Below are 17,397 nucleotides of genomic sequence, written 5' to 3'. Positions count from 1 at the left end.
ACAGAAGGGTAAAGGAAGCTGCCCCTCTCAAAGCCTCCCTGGGATTCTGAGACTCACCCAAGGCCCCAGCTGCTGCTTACAGCATCCCGCCCTGACAGCTGGTGTCACCTTCAGACAGAACCTTTGCAGGGACTGTGTTCTCTACTGGGGGTAGTGGGGACTGCCCTGGGGTTGCTCCCGTGGAATGAAAGTGATGTCACGTTCCATCAGGGTTGGCTGATAGGAAGGTTCCAGAAGTCACTTTCATACCTGGGGATATTCATCACCCCATGTAATGAATGCCCTGGTGCTATCAGCCATCTCCATCCACCCTTGAGTAGTGCTCATTAAAGCCCTTGATTCTGGGGTAGGTGGACTTGGCCAAACATCACAGTAGGCAGAAAATCTCTGAAAGCCATCATCCCATTCTAAGTCTAAGCTTGGGACCCCAAACTGTAAAGTCATTTATTACCAAAGCACAGCTCTGCTGAAGGGAAATCAGAGGCAGCCCCATGCTCTCTGGAGCCAGAGGAAGTTCTTGCTGTTGCTGTGGTCCCCGCTGCACCTCCTCAGCAGCAGCTCTCACAAAACAAGTATCTGTCCTTCCCAATCCAGCTGCAGAGCCTTCCCTGTCACCCATCTAGATTCCAGCCCCTAGACCAACACTATGGTGTCTGTTTTGAGTTGTCATGCCAATGTGAGGAAATCAAAGCCATGTGAAGAGCAAGCATTTAGAAGGCATAGACCTCATAATTTTAAAACAGCACAAACCAGTTGTTAATATGCTGTGGTGTGGGTACATCTGCACACACGTATACCAGTGGATTCAAACAGAGAGTTTTGAACTCAGCCCACACAGCCATAAAGGGGCTGGGACTATGCAATGGGGATGGAATATTCAACCAACGATGCTGGTGCAATTGCATGATCACACACCAGAGAATGACGGCAGTTCCTTACCTTACCCCGCTACACAAAACATATTCAATGTGGATCAAGGATCTAAACACAAAGACTAAGACTGTTAAAATTCTTACAAAACCACAGGCAGAAACCTTTGTGACCTTAGTCTACAAACACAGGTGATGCAGGTGAACTCAGTGGGCACAGCTGTGGATGCTGGTATGCGTCCTCTCACCTGAGAGAATTTTGCCTCTGGCTCCATCAGTGTTACTTAATGAATAATTTCTCCTTGGTTCACAGGCCGCTGTGTGTTGCTTGAATATTTTCTTAATTCATCCTTGCTATAACACCCAGGAATACCATGGGGTATATTAAAGTATTTCTCATGCCACTACCTTTAATTTCAAAATGAATAAGCAACAGTAAATTTTAATCTATGCTATGTCTATCTAGTCAACCATTATATAACAATTTGAAGCATACAAGACCGACTCACTTTTATTAAAAACAAACTATCTTCTGCGGTTGCGTAATGTGAACCAGAACCTTGTAAATATAAACCATATGGTCAACAGCTACATAGAAAACAGCTCATAGTAAAACTCCTTGTTCTAATGTGTTAGTGCCTCGGTTTCTGAGAAGCATCTATACCTGGTGTGAGCAGTATGACTGAGGTGACGATCAAGGAGCAGATGACAAGGATGACGAGCAGGGCAATGGCGATTCCTTTCCAGTTTCTCTGTGGAGGGTTGCTCCCCACCAGCTCCTAAAACAACCACAGAAAGAAAGAGAACTTAGTGAGTGCAATGAGGCAGACAGGACGAACCAGCTCAACACACACACGCACACACACGCACACGCACGCACATGCACACACACAGAAAAAGAGACAACAATAACTCAGTGGTCACGACAAGGCAGACAGGCCAAACCAACAGCTGTCATTTCGTTCACAACACAGGGCAGTGGCAGAAGCCTCTGCCAACTTTCAGACTGTCACCAGCTCCTCTCTAGACCTTCCTGCAGCACCCCGAGGACCTGCTATGTCCCTCCTCATGTCAGGAAGACTGTGTCTCCACAATGAACCTGACATTATGGTATGTTTAGAAGAATAGCCCCCTTGTAAAATATCCTCATGAACTAGATTGTCACACAGGGTGGCCTCAAGACTCTCTTTGTCAAAGCCCCTGGGGTCTCCATGGGAACTCACTCAAGTGTGATGAACAATGCCAACCCCAGTCTTCTCTTCTCCCTTTCTTTCTTTATGTCCGCACTACTAACTTTGATGAGTAACCACCATGCTTGAACAGTAGTTAGCACATACTACAGTGAGCCTGGTATTCCTTCTACAGCTCTGTGAGCAAGCTCCAGCATTTCTAGAGTCTCACTTCCCTGGGTCACACACCTATCCTAGTCTCTCAGCACCCTCCATGGGTGGGTGGAAGGTTGGAGGGATATCCAGAAATATCACTAAAGGATGTGAACAGATGAGCAAATCTAGACACTCAACAGGCTCATGGCATAATGAGACTAAACTCTTATTTCCTATAAGATTAGGGATATCATATCATTGATGGTTCTCACTGGGATTCCTTGAAAAACAAATGGGGCATTATTAATATCTAATAACAAGTACACATAACAACTAAATAGTAATAATTATCATTAATTCTATAGAAAACTCTATACAGAAACAAAGAACATGACCTCAATATAGCTATTGACCCAGGAATATTGCTTATTATAGTGTCTATCATTTCAACCCATGCTAACCAAGCCAAATTGAGGTAGGAGAGAGATTGTCTCTAAAGTACATACAATACATAAATACATCTTCATCTATGATCACATGCTCATGAGAAGGTATAAAAGTGGTTACAAATCAATATAACAGACAACAACTGATTAGCCCAGACATATCCATAATATGATATCCAGTCATGGCTATAATATAAGAAAATGTCAGGAGATCAGCTGTTGCTTTGCTATTTATCACCGCTACTAAATAAAGCAGCGATATCTCATGTACAACCATAAGTGAACTCATAAGTGCGTGAACAAAGGGAAGATTTTTGCCATCACACTCTAAGTTCCAACTGGGGAACTTTGCCAGGAGGATGGGGCAGGTTACAGCCTTCTGAGTCCAGCATTCATCAAGCTGCAGACAGCTATGAATGTTTCAGACACACACCTATAGCATACTTGGTTCATTTAGCTAAAGGACAGCACGTGTGATACCCAGCAGAGGTAAGAGGAGATGAACTCCAGCAAACAAAGACATCTCTGCAATAGAAGACTAAGATATTGGGAGCTGTGACACAAGAGGTGGCAGGCGTACAGCAGAAACTACAGTGGTGGCATGGGTAGAACTTGCTAGTCACGATGGGACAGTGGCTGGTTCCATGTTTTATTTATTTATTTGTTAATGAAAGCAGAGGGGTCAACCAGATGGCCCTCTCACCAGGAAAGTAGGAAGTGCAATCAAGTCTCGTTCTTTTATAATAATCCCTCTTCCAATCCCCTCTATTAGCGGTGTTTTAGAAGCATGCGGAGGCTACAGGACTCTGGCTCCCCAAATAGAAAACAAAACAAAACAAAACAAAACCAAGATTAGGCAACTAATAGTTTTAAATGTTTGAGGAGGATAGTCATGTGTCAGCAGCTCTCTGGCTGCCAGTGAGGTAGCCCATCTTGCTGTAGGGCCATGCCTGATACAACCCAGCAGGCAACCCCTCACACTCAGGTTCCCCCCCCCCCCCCAATAACTGTGGCCGTGTGTTTCATAGATACTTTTGTGTGGCTTTGCTAGTTGTGAGTATGAGTAGCTATGAAGTACTAGTGAAAGCAAGTGAACAAGCAATTCAGGGAGACGTGTGTGTGTGTGTGTGTGTGTGTGTGTGTGTGTGTGTGTGTGTGTAAACACAAAGTCCTGCCCAGTGTAAAATCTCAGTTGATCAGTCAGACTTTCTTTCGGTTAACTAGCTCCACTTTGGAAGACTGGGTGGGGGTGGGGGTGGGACGGACGGAGGAAACGAAGAAGACAAAGTGCACCAAATGAATACGATCAGTGCACCAAATGAATACGATCAGTGTGCAAATGAACGCACAGAGACTGAAACAGCGTGCACAGGGCTCGCCTGGGTCTCTACCAGGTCCCTATGTATATATTATGGCTTCCAGCTTAGTGGCATTTTGTTGTTGTTTGTTTCTTTTTTGTTTTTGATGCAAGGTTTCTCCATGTCGCCTTGGCTGTCCTGGACTCACTTTGTAGACCAGGCTGGTCTCAACCTCACAGTGATCCACCTGCCTCTGCCTCCCAAGTGTTGGGATTAAAGGGGTACACCACCGTGCCTGGCTTCCACTTTAGTGTTTTTATGGGACTCCTAAGTGTGTGAACAAGAGGGTCTCTGATTCTAGTGCCTTCTCTTGGGCTCTTTTCCTTCTGTTTGTTCAACTTTGAAGTGGTAGTTTTTGTTTTATCTTAATATATATATATATTATTATATAAAAGTTTATTATTAACCCTTAGAAGCCTGTTGGTTTTCTAATGGGAGACAGAAAGGGAATGGATCTTGATGGGAGGAGAGAACTGGATAAGTAGAGGGAAGGAATCATAATCAGGATATATTATGTGGGTAAATATCTGTTTTCAAAAAAAGAGGGGGAGATCAAGCCTAGCCATATGTTCTTCCTTCTGGCACGCCAGCTGACTTGGATCCACTTTGATGCAATGCTTTAAGTTCCTTAGACCCTGCCAAGCAATGGCTGTATAACCTGAAATTCTCAGAAGAAAATCTACACCACACCACACCAGGAGATCACCTTGTAAAATACTCTGTGGAAGTCCATAGAAGAAATTAAAGTCCAGCAGTGGTACACACAAGTTCCAGTCTAGAGGCACCTACAGATCAGCCCTCCTTTTTGAAAACTGGTGAGAGATGCAACTGCTCACTTGGTTTAGAATTGTTTTATTTTACTTTATTTTTGAGACAGGGTCTCTCTACACAGCCCCAGCTGTCCTGAAACTCATTATATAGACCAGGCTGGCCTTGAACTCATAGAGATCTGCTTGTCTCTGCCTCCCAAGTGCTAGGATTAAAAGTGTGTGCCACAATACCTAGCTACTGGCTTAGATTTTTAGCTAACCATTATGCCAATTTTTAAAAATAATATTCTTTGGAAAAACCAGCAATCTACCTATAGGCAGTTACTCTTTTCAGGAAAAATGTGGTGGTGTCTAGCAACCTCAGACCCTCCAGAGTCCTGCTGTCCCTGGTGTCTCATGTATAACTGCCGTGGGCAGTTTTGAGCAGAAGCAAAGCAAGACCCAGAGCTGATAATGCATGGCACACAGGAGATCCAGCTGCTCCCAACCATTCTGACGTTGGGTATCCACTTACCCAAGAAGAAAGTACAGTGGTTTCAGCCTATAGCTGGCAGGGAAGGGCTCTAAGCAGATCCACAGCAAACAGCTGTTTAACACCATCCAAGCACTAGAAAGACATGCAGCACGTGTGGCATGAAATTGGAAAGGGGAACACTGAGAGCAGAAGGGTACAAGTGAGGACGCTGGGGTGGGGAAAGGGGAAGAATTGAGGAGAGGAGTGGATGGGAGGAGACCTATTAAAACTAAGTATGTGTGAAAATTCCCCCAAGGAAACCTATTATTTTGTCAACTAATTAAGAGATACTAAAACAAGAAAGTCATTTAGCAGAGGAAAATTATTAGACACAGGGATATAATGTGATATGGCTTTTTTCCATTTTTAAGTATGTATGCATATGGGTGGGCGTAATATACATATGTGTGCATGCATGGGTGGGTGTGCATGTGTGTGCCCATGCATATGGAAGCCAGAGACTGGTATCAGGAATCATCCTCCATTACATTTCCACTTTATTCACCGAGGCAGGGCTGCTCAATGAAACCCAGAGCTCAGAAACACGGCTAGTCTTCTGGAGCTCTTGTTTCCACCTTCTGAGGCTGGGATTATAGGTGGCCTGCCATGCACACCCAACGTTTACATGGGTCCTGGGGATCCAAACTCTAGTCCTCACGCTTGCCCGGCAAATGTTTTAAACCCTGAGCCATCTCCCCAGCTCTTGAAATGCTTTTAATATCTTAATTATATTAGCAGCCTTAATTCACCTCTACCATGCAACCAATAGTCTTCACAGTCATGGGTTCTGGAATTTGGATGCTGACATCTTGTGGACCTGGGGGAAGGTGCTGCTGGTTTGTTTATCTACCACAGTGGTTTATTCCACGGTATACAGTGCAACCCCCTGCAACTAAATAACAGCTCACAGCTGCATGCCCAGTGTGGGTGAGCCTAGAACATATAACTTCAAGGGAAATAACCAGTTACTAAGTACTATGTCATGAAATTAATGAAGATAAGGAAGAGCGAGGCATTTTTCCCAAGCAGGAACACGCATGCGCTGCACTGGGCATGTACTAGGTATTGGGTGTGACTGGACATGGTGACCAGGTGAAGCACCAGCCAATGCCAGCCTCTCAGCTATTCTTCTGCATCTCTTTTCACCCAAATCTCAAGGGGAAGCTCATGGGGGAATTCTTAAGCCATCCTCAGTAACTTCTAGAAGTTGGGCATCAGCTAATGATTCACTTTGTTTATTGACATCAAAGAGAGATGGGCTGAACAAGCTGCGTTTTTCCCACACGGTAATGTGGGAAATACTTGGCCAACGTGGAATAAAGCCTTAATGGGCAGCATATTCTTGGGGTAACGATAAAAATGATTAGAAGAAAGTAAACAACACAAATGGGAGTGTTGGCTCTCCGATTACATGGCTCTGTTCTATTGTCTGGATGTATTTTCTTCCGAATATTTATTCCCTCTGAAAAGCTTGGACATAAATTTCTTTTATGGATCACAGGCCATTTACTATAAGTGGAAGGTGGCAACAAATTATAAAATCAATGATGCATCCATCTTGGGTAGAAAAATGGCCTCCTGATCATTGCCTTTCCATATTTGGAGAGCAGATGACTGACACGTATCCATCACGAATCTGCTGGGAGCCTGTGTGATGCCTGGCCCCATTGCTCTTTCACTGGCTCATTGCTTTCCTCTTCCTCATTGGTGGCTCCTAAGCTAGTGTTAAAGCACAACATAGATAATAACTAGGTGCAGGACAGACCTAGGTAAGCAAGACCATGTCTACATGATGCTGGCCTCACACAGCTGATGAGGAGGCTGCACACAGATCCATCTCCCAAGGGGAACTGAGGAGCAAGCCTGGGCTTTTATTTGCAGAAACACCAGGAATCGGTATAATTTCCATCAGTCCTTCCTCTCTTTGCTTCTCTGTCTTCTCCACATGCCTCCCACTCCTACTCTGCATCAACATGCAGGAATCAATGCTGCAATGAACTCCTCTCTGTGTGCTGTAGTCATGGAGACAGACACAGAATCAACTAAGCACTTTCAAAGGATAGGCCCGGGCCAGAGAAGCTGTACCACATACAATCCCAAGAGCAATTCATCCTGCCATTTAAGTGATGGGTCCTCCACAGGTCAGAGAGCAGGAGCACTCTGGTGCCCTGTCAAGTGCCAGGCTGTGGCACAGGCCATCAGCTCGGGACAAAGGAGGAGAAATGAGGACATGGGAGAAGAAAGAGAACCAAGAGAAATGGGGACATCAGACCCAGGAGAGGAACCAAAGACAAAAAGTATTTTAAAAGGAATGTGGAAAGGGGTGGGGTCAGGAGAGGATGGAGGGAAGAGAGTCAGAAGAGGAGGGAAGGGGGAGGTGAGGGGCAGGAGACAATGGAGGGAAGAGGTAGGCCTTTTAATAGTAGCTATTTATGTGGTGTATTTTCAAATAATGTCTACCTTGAAACAAGGAAAAAGTCTACACATCAAGAAGCTAAATTGAAATTAGCCGGAAGCTGCCTGTGTGGGGATTATTTCTTAAGCTCACTCCAGACTGCTCGTGTTTACTTCAGCTCTCTCTGCCAATCTGAAAATGTTTTGCTTTTCTGTTTGTTTGTTTGTTTGTGTTTTAATGACCCAATGTCTTCATTCAGCTTTAGCAAGCCTGAGGACACCTTTTTTTGCTGCCGTGTATAAAGTAGCTTTTTAAGAATCAAAAGCAGCTTAAGATATTTTAAGGGCACTGAGGCCTGGGCATCAGCAGAGCATCTACAACATGAAAGAAAGAGCTGGAGCCTCTGCTTGACCTCGGACGCTGCAGAGCAGATGAAAGGAACTTGCTAGAGGCTAAAGTGGGGCAAACACTGATTATTTTGTTAGAGATTTGGACCTATAAGAAAGGGCTGTGGTAACTAGTGTACTTATCTGGATCTGAGTGCAGCATAATTAACGGTTTCATGTATAGTATCTTCGGATAATCCAAAGGTTTCGGACAAGAGAAATGATAATTACATATTCACTAGGGCAGAGTGGACCAACTGATACTACTAGATATGGGATTTAGAAAGTCTCAAATACGTTTCAAAATAAGGCAATGGCCGTGATGTGAGAAGCTGCTGGGTGTCCATGTGGGATCCATAAGACTATGTCTGAACTGAGGTTCTTGTGCTGCGACCAGTCACTCAGCATGTCGTGTTCTCAGATGACACTTACAGATGTTGACAGAGGGACACACTGTTGTTAGGGTGGCATAAATCTCCACTGCCCAGCCCCTCACAAATGCAGGAAAGTAAAAGTGTGTTATGGTGATCTTTCAAAGCAAAACCCACCCTACCATAGTCAGACAAGTTTACAGAAACAAGATTCTGGCTGTCAGGTTCAGGGCACTAGTGCCCAGCCAAACCCTTGCCTGGCTTTACAACACTACAGCCCCAGGACACCCTTCCTTGGGACACACTTCCCTGGGACACTTTTTCCAGGACACCCTTCCCACTAGTATGCTTTTTTTTTTTTAACCATATAAGAATGAGTGACACACTTGTCTCAGTACTCACAAGAGAGGCCCACTCTAGAATTCCACATAGTTCAGAAAATATAAGCTTTATAAACCAGTGTCTCATGTGGGAGCCTATATGACTAGATATGTGCCTCTCATAAAATGAAGGTTGCAGCAGCAGCAGCAGCAGCAACAACAATAACAAAACTAGCGTATGCTATAGCTGCTGCAGAGCCACTCACCGGGACAGAAGAGGCCCCAAGACACATTCTTCCTGGCTGAAGGAAGACATGGGGATGTGGGCTTTCATCTTAAGCCACAGGTAGGGTGAAGGAAGGAGAACACCACTCTGGAAGGCACTCCCAGTGTCCTGTGCTGGCCATGCATTCCAGGCCGTGAGGTTGGGGAAAACATCATTCTACAGGCTTCAAAGGACTGAAGGTTACAAGGGCTTGAGTTGAGTAGCTATGACTGAGGCCACCAGACAAGTGACAATGACCTCAACAGTTACTGCCCGGTGGAAGAACATTGTGTTCTAGAATGAAATGGCATGCATGAAGCTGGAGATCATCAAGTTTAGAAAAAGTCCAGGAAGATGAATGTCATGCTTGCTCTCGTCTGCAGAATTACTTGAATCATAGCACATGAAGAAATGCAGATACTTTCTTCCCAGTACCGACTTGGAAGCTTCATGCCTACTGGCTAACCTTTATAGTGATGGGAGTTCCTATGCACACTTCAATGAAAGGAAATTTGTCACCAGTCTTACCCAGCTATGCATCCTGTGAACTGTGATAACAAGCAGACTGTACAATACATTAACTGGTGCAATAGTGGGATGAATGATATGGGAGTTACCAGCCATGTTATAATTGGATCTAAAGCCTACTCCACAAGATGAAGCCCATACCTGGCATCCTTATCAGGGCCAGGAATCTGTGCCTAGATACTTAATATGCTGTAAGGGAGAACCCACTACTACCATTTTGCTAAATGGACATAGTATTAAACAGATTCCTAGTGACTTTTCATTATACATGAGAGTAATGCATCTCTCGTCATTCATCAAAGAAGCTTCCTTCCTCAGTAGATGGCGATTGACAGAGACACCCATGAATGGTCAAATGCCATAGAGTAAGAGACTGTGTGGTGCTCATTCCTAAATGGGAGATTTATATGACACCCCTCCTCCTAAATCTCAGGGATTATCATGGAAGAACGGACAAAAAGATTGTTAGAGCCAGAGGTGATGAAAAACTATACAGAAATGGTGTCTTCCGTATGCAACAGTTGCACATATGGACTCGGCAGTTGTGACAGCAGCCACACTCCAGTGGTAGGCCCCATACCCCGGAATACATGAGCAGTGCAAATTGTACTTGATGTATATTTTTTAAATGACACACAGTTGCCAGTGTAGGAAGAGCTGGCTAAGAGAAGGATTATGACTAAAATATATTCTAAGAAATTCTCATAGAAGTAATAAAAATTTCAGCTGAAGAAAGAAAAATAAATGGAAGTTGTCTTTGTTTAGAGTTTTATTGCTGTGAAGAGTCACTATGATCATGGCAACTCTCATAAGGAAAGCATTTAATTGAGCCTGGTTTATAATTCAGAGGTTTGGTCCATTATCATCATGGCAGGAGACACAGGAGCATAAAGGCAGACATGGTGCTGAGAGGTCTACATCTTTGTTCAAAGGCAGCAGAAGGAGACTATGTGCCACACAGGGTGTAGCTTGAGCATAGAAGACCTCACAGCCTGCCCCAACTGTGACATACTTATTTCAACCTCCTAACAGTGACACTCCCTATGGCCAAGCACTTAAACCCACGAGTCTATGGGGGCCAAACTCATTCAAGGCACCATAGAAGTATAAAGGGAATCAATTGGGGGAAAGAGGAATCTGAAGTGAGGAGTAAAGGACGGCGACTGGAAAATAAAGCAAACACAAATAGTACATGCTCTCTTTGATGTGTGAATCTGCATTTTAGTATGTACATCATTTAGGAGGTGGGAGGGCACCAACATAAAGGTGATGGGTAGACAGGAGAAAAGACAATTATAAACACGTATAAAACGTCAGAGAGAAACATTATTTTTTATACTCATTGAAAATTTTTAGTCAAAAAAATTAAACAGTAACAGTATATAAGCAATCTTCAAGAGAATCAGACAATTTTTAGAATACCTGCCAACTGAGTCCTCGGAACTTTTTAGAATTTGGTCACTTAGAATTGAAGTGCCTGATTTGATGTTGTCTTTGACTAAGCTCAGGAGAACATCACACTGACTATCATTTGGCCTGCTTCTTGGGATGACACGGATGTCACACTGATTTATTCAGGACACAGACTTGCCATCCCTGTGCTTTTATTCCAAGAGAAGAGGAAGGCTGAGAAGCCAAGGACCTGGTCTTGTCAGGACCTAGTTTCTAGCTTTGCCTTGCTAGCCTTGCTGTGGCATAGGTCCAGGAGCAGATGGGCCTGGCCTGGAATTACAGAACCAAGCAGGGGCAGCTGGAGATGGTCCCACATGATTGGCAGACACCAGCAGAAGGAGGTGCTTAGGATCCGTCTCAAGGCAGCCAGTTAAAAACAAAGACAAATGGAGCCGGGCATTTGCTCCTGGTGATGAAGGCTATTTGAGGATGAGTTTCTTGGCTGTGTAGCTTGGAATGTTTCTCTGTGGTCTCTTCAGATCTGGGCAGCTTCCACAGAGGCCTACAGGGCAAGAGGGAAGGGAAAGAGGAGCATGGAAAGGCATGCTGTGTGGGTATGGGATGGCTCCTGTGGTGTGATCAGCCAGCTCTGGAGAACAATTCATCTTAGAGGAGGGCACGGTATTCCCAGTAGGCTCAGAACAGGACTCTTGGAAAATCTTCTCAGAATACTCCCCTCTCCTGGATATATGTCTTGGGCACTAGCTTCTTTCAAACATCCTGGCAAGGCATGGCCATATCCTACCTGCTCTGTACGACTCATGCCAGGTATCCCTGCTCTCACACACTTGCTTTGGAGACCAGATTGGCTTTGAATTCACAGCGATCCACCTGCCTCTGCCTCCCAGAAGGCTAGGATTAAAGGTGTGCGCCACCACGCCCAGCCAGGGCAGTGCCTTCTTATATGAGAATAGTCCCTTATAAGGGGAGAGGTAAGACTCTGCCACCTGCTGTGAATCGTATGAGAACAATAGAGAAGACAAAGACCTACAGGCCAAGAGAAGTCTCTGAAGAGCTGCCCAGGCCTGACCACAGGCTTCCAGGCTCCATGACTGAGGACAAGCTTTCCTAGACTACTCTACCAGCTGGGTGATTGGGATGGTAAAGGGACTGTGACCGTGAGCAGATTTCTGCTCTGAGCCTTCACAGTAATCCTGCATTATTAAGCCAACACAGTGTCACCGTGCTGCCTGCATTCAAATAACACAGATGAGGCACCTTAGTTACAGTCTAGTTCCAAATGGCCCAAGGCTAGAGGTGGCAGATGCTATCATCCCAAAAGACCGACAGTCGGGATCCCAAGGCAAGAAACTCAGACACTGAGTCCAGGGCCAGGAAAGGGTAGAAACAGCCACATGACTTGGTGGCAGTGTCTGGTCATCCATGGCTCCACTTCATAACATCAGGAAGGATGCCAGTGGTCCAGCAAGCACAGAGCCAGCCAGACTGCACTGAGTCATGGCCACCATTGTAAGCACCAGGTCTGAACTCATGACCTGGTCCTGATGATTCATAGCAATCCTGACTCCCCCAGCTATTGCAGTCATTGTCATCCAAGTCTACTACGCCCTTTTTCTCCCATCACCCAGTGTACTGGCTGGTTTTGTGTCAACTTGACACAAGCTAGAGTCATCAGAAAGGAAGGAGCCTCAGTTGAGGAAATGCCTTCATGAGTCCCAGCTCCAAGGCATTTTCTCAATTAGTGATCAATGGGGGAGGGCCTAGCCCACTGTGGGCAGTGCCATCCTTGGTTGATGGTCCTGGGTTTTATAAGAAAGCAAGCTGAGCAAGCCATGGGAAGCAAGCCAGCAAACAGCACCCTCCATGGCCTCTGAATTAGTTCCTTCCTCCAGGTTCCTACCCTGTTCGGGTTCCTGTCCTGACTTCATTCAAAGATGAATAGCAATATGGAAGTGTAGGCCAAGTAAACTCTTTCCTCCACAATTTGCATTTTGGTCATGGTATTTCATTGCAACAATAGAAGCCAATTATTTCAGGTGCATCTCCACACTTGGGATAAACTCCTGAACCCTATACCAATAGTGTCATCTCTCGGACAGAAGCTCACATATCTCTACATATCCAACAATGACAATTTCCTGTCTCTCAAGTTGTCTTTGTGCAGCCCCATATCTTATTATGACAGTGTGGCATCTAGATGCTTCTTGCTACCAAAAGTTCCTTGATGTATTACAAGACAGGATTATGCCATGTGACTGCTCCCTAAGAAGATACTTTATAGAATCAGATGCTGATGCTGGACCACCTGAGCACATTGGCTGGTCAAATTTCAACCAAAATCTCTCAGCAGAAGTTATGCCAGATTTCTAGCATGTGCTTTCATATGGCAGGTCCACCTGCATTTTTTTTCAGACTTAGGAACACTGACATTTCCATTCATCTTGGTCTCTTTTCAACGGCATGAATCACTATGGTATTAATATGGACCTCAAGATATGATAATTTAAACGAGAAGTCACAGCTACTGACTCTAAACTTACATGCCACTCCTGCCTAAGGCCTACCTTATGAGACAATTCGTGCTTTGCTCTTGGGCAAGGCAGTGTAATTTAGCTCTTTACAAGCAAGTCTTAAAAGGGTTAGACATTTAAGCTGATCGTGGTGGTGCATGCCCTTAATCCTAGCATGTGGGAGGCAGGGGCAGATGGATCTCTGTGAGTTTGAGCACAGCCTGGTCTACAAAAAGTCCAGGATAGCTAAGGCTACACAGAGAGAGTCTGTCTTGAAACCCCGTTCCCCAAAAGTTAGATATTTCTGGCTTGCCAAGAAATTCTGGTGTATGAAGGTCACTGTAATATGACCCTACCATGGTTACAGGAATGTCCAGAAAGGGCCCCTTAACTGAACAACTTATGGTTGAAGTCAGGATGCATTCATGTATAAGTCACCTGAAAAATGAGGTGCACATAGCATGGCAGAAATGTGAGTTAACCTTCCAGTCACTGGGGATGTTCAGTGGTTAGAGCACTTGTTCATAGGCAAGAGGACCAGCAATTAGATCCCCCGAGGCCACATAAATGTCAGGTGAGCATGGCAGTCTGCTTTCAATTCCACCCTCACTTCGGAAGGTAGCAATGGATGCCTGGAGCAAGCTGGCCAGACAGACAGACTAGCCATGTGGATGAACTCTGGGTTCAATTAAGAGACTCTTTCTCAATGAATAAGGTGGAAGAATGGCTGAGGAAGGCTGCTGACTGAAACCTTGGGTCTCTATGTGCACATGCCTACAGGGACCCCCATACAAGAAGGAGTTGAGGGGGGGACTGGTGGTGAATATGGTCAAAGTACATTATATGTAGTTCTCGATGAATAAAATGTTAAAGTAAAAAGGAAGCAAAAGGGATTTCCATCTGCCATTTAGGGTTATAAGAAAAAGATAAGATAAAATTTATAAGGCTGCACCCTCCTGTCGTCAATCTTGTATTTAGAGGAACTGGACAATTATTGTGATGATATTGGCAAGATAATGTGGAAGCCAAGTTAGTCAGAGTACACTACATTCCATGTACCTACAGTAGCAAGAGACTCATGTCTAATTCTGAAATCTTCAATGTAAATTTTTCTCTTAGTGCCATGACATTCAAACACTGCCACCCAGTTTAAAATTTCTGCCATTCTCCACAAACTAACCTATGAGTAAAAGAACGAGAAGAGAGCCCTGGGGGCCCTGAGATGCCACACTCCACATTCCTGAATGTGTTGATTCACCCTGGGCCATGCAGAGACAAACACCGGGTTTTTGCAGCATTCTAGGGCATACCATCTGAAGCATACACCTGGGGCAAGCTCATGTGTGTGTGTGTGTGCGCGTGCGCGCGCGCACGTGCGTGCATGTATGTGTGTGTGCGTGACTGCTCAGCGCTGCACTCCCTACCTTTGCTTACAGATACTTGTCTGGGATGACTATATTGCATTATTTCCAGTTCCTTAGTGGGCCAGAAGCTACTGCAAGGGTGTTTTTGTTTCTAGTGTTTTAGGGCGTTTCCCTGGACAGGAAAACAGTTGGAATCTCTTTCTAGAAGGATCCTAAGGTGGACTATGATGTCAGTTAGAATCCATCTCCTTTTCAGGAGAGACCCTGAGCCCACCCTGATGAGTGTCAGCAGCTCATTTCCAAGGCAGAAAGAAGCTATCTCTGGTTGTCACACCCACATTTTTCAGAGAGCATAAGCCATCCCTCTGGCACTTTGCAGGAAACTCATCTGTATTTAATTACATAATGGGGAAATGATGAACTCTAAATTCTCACCAGGCTCCAAGAGCATCTAGGATAAAAACCAACCAAGGAAGATGCTGTCACTGCTCTCTGTGACCTTCACCTTGGACCAACATGGGCCTTAAAATGGGACTTGGAGATCAGAGACATGGCTTTCCATTCATACAGAACACAGATTCCTTTTCTCTCCTCCCCTCCATCCTCATACAGTGATGTCATGCAGTGATAAAGTGACATCTATCATCCTATTTCCTTAAGTAGCTCTCATTATATAAATACCTTACTGATTTATGTCATGATTGAAGTTCAGAGCTTGCGGCGAGGGTTTCTTTTTAACTGGAGTCAGCATAGAAAAACCTATGTGGATTCCTGCATCTCTTCACTGGAGTAAGTGTTAGTTAGCTGTGATAGGCGGGTCACTGTTTCACAGAGATGCCTCCATCCTAACTCCCAGAACCTGGAAATCCATGGTTCTTCATGAAGAAGAAGATCAAGGGGCACATGAAGTGAACATTCCTAGCCAGCAGGCCTCAAAATAGAAAATTAACCTGGGTTTTTCATAGGACCAATGAAGCCACAGAGGTTTTGGCTGTTTGCAGAAGCAAGGGGTTTTCCAAAGACAAATCTGACCATTGCTGGCTCTGAAATGGCCCCACCTCTAGTAGTGGGAAAGATGAGCAAGCAGATTTCCTGAGAGTCTCTATACAGAACTAAACCTGCACGCCTTGAATTGATCTCAAGGAAGCCCACCTCAGACCTGTCAGCTTCAGAGTGTAGGCAAACAAATGTCTGTTTAGAAACAGTCCCAGTGGCAGGAGGTAATGAATCCACCAGCTATTGGGCTTTATTTCTCCTGTGTGCATGCACATGCATGTACAGGTGCACATGCATGTGTATTTGCATGCATGTGAAGGCCATGGAACAGCCTTAGATGTTTTTCCTTAGTCATTGTCACATATATGTCATATGTATATATGTATATGTGTCATATATATGACATATATACTTATATATGTGTATATATACTATATACGTACACACATATATACACATGTGCACATATATAGTACACACACACTCACACACACACACATGACAGTGTCTCTCACAGGGATCCTTAGGGGTTCTCCTGTCCCTATTTCTTTACACACCGCTGTGCCTATCTCTTTTTGCATGGGATCAGGGAGAGTGAGCTCACGTCCTCATATTTCCAAGGCAAGTACTCCCCCACTGAGCTATCTCCTGGGCCACCTATCAGGTCTTCACTGGGCATCTCCCTCTCTTCGTGGAACAAAGCTCTAGCCTGTTCAAGAGATGCAGATGTGACTTGGTCTCTACCTGCTGGATATGAACAGTTCTTGCCTGTGGCATATCTGGGGTCCCCACCTTCATGGATGTCTCAGGATGAAACAGGACAGTGCAGAATATTACTTTTAAAGTCTCTTTGGAGAAATGTAAGCATCTTTTCACACCGTCAACACTGGTGGGAAAGGAAGTGACAATCAATTCCCTCCCATGAACAGAGTGCTGAAAACAGAGGCCATCAAGCAATTCAAAGAAGAGGCCACGGTGGAGAGGGAGGAGCTCACTGTGGTGCTGGCTTTGTCCATTTCTGGCTTTTCTCATTATAGGAGGTATCAGCATAAAGCTTGGTAGATACTATCAATGGCTTTTGGTTGTATACCGGCATGTTGAAGAGAAAATGAACTCTCCCTCAACATTTTTATTTAAACTTGGCTTTAAAGAATGCACTCAATGTCTTCAGCTACACTGCACAACACAATTAATTTGTACAAGTGATTAAGGGAGGCAGCTTTCAATTTTCCAACTCATTAGTCATCACAGACATGCCTTTTGCCAATAAAGCTGTGCTTCGACAACACTGTTTATTGTGTTCATTTTTCTATGTTCTCTAGTTATTGAGAGATGACAGAACTCCTTACTAGCATGGACTAACAGGTAGACATGCCCAGGCTCCAGCCAGGCCCCTTGACCCATCCTCAAAAAGGCTCTACCTCTGGGCTGTAAGATCTGAACACCGAGTTCTAGGACTCCCTTTCCCTGTTGCTTCAGTAGTCGGCTAGCTCTGGAAGCTGCTGTCTGGAGTGATGGTGGTGGCAACTTCCTGCTGTTTTAACTCTAGAATATTCTACAACTGCTT

At 44.8% G+C, this 17,397-nt stretch overlaps 1 protein-coding gene across 4 annotated transcripts in view; it reads right to left on the bottom strand.

Annotated features, from left to right (window-relative positions):
• Dpp6 (dipeptidyl peptidase like 6) overlaps positions 1-17,397 on the bottom strand; it is an 846,101-nt gene that overhangs the window by 312,725 nt on the left and 515,979 nt on the right. For all 4 annotated transcript variants that reach the window (XM_051152206.1, XM_051152208.1, XM_051152205.1 and 1 more), the window contains exon 2: positions 1,534-1,648. In XM_051152206.1, the coding sequence (XP_051008163.1) occupies positions 1,534-1,648 (115 nt within the window). The remainder of the gene's footprint in view (positions 1-1,533; positions 1,649-17,397) is intronic.

The sequence above is a fragment of the Acomys russatus genome, chromosome 10, assembly GCF_903995435.1.
Source record: "Acomys russatus chromosome 10, mAcoRus1.1, whole genome shotgun sequence".
In the NCBI taxonomy this organism is placed as follows: Eukaryota; Metazoa; Chordata; class Mammalia; order Rodentia; family Muridae; genus Acomys; species Acomys russatus.
This window is presented reverse-complemented; position numbering and strand designations above follow the sequence as displayed.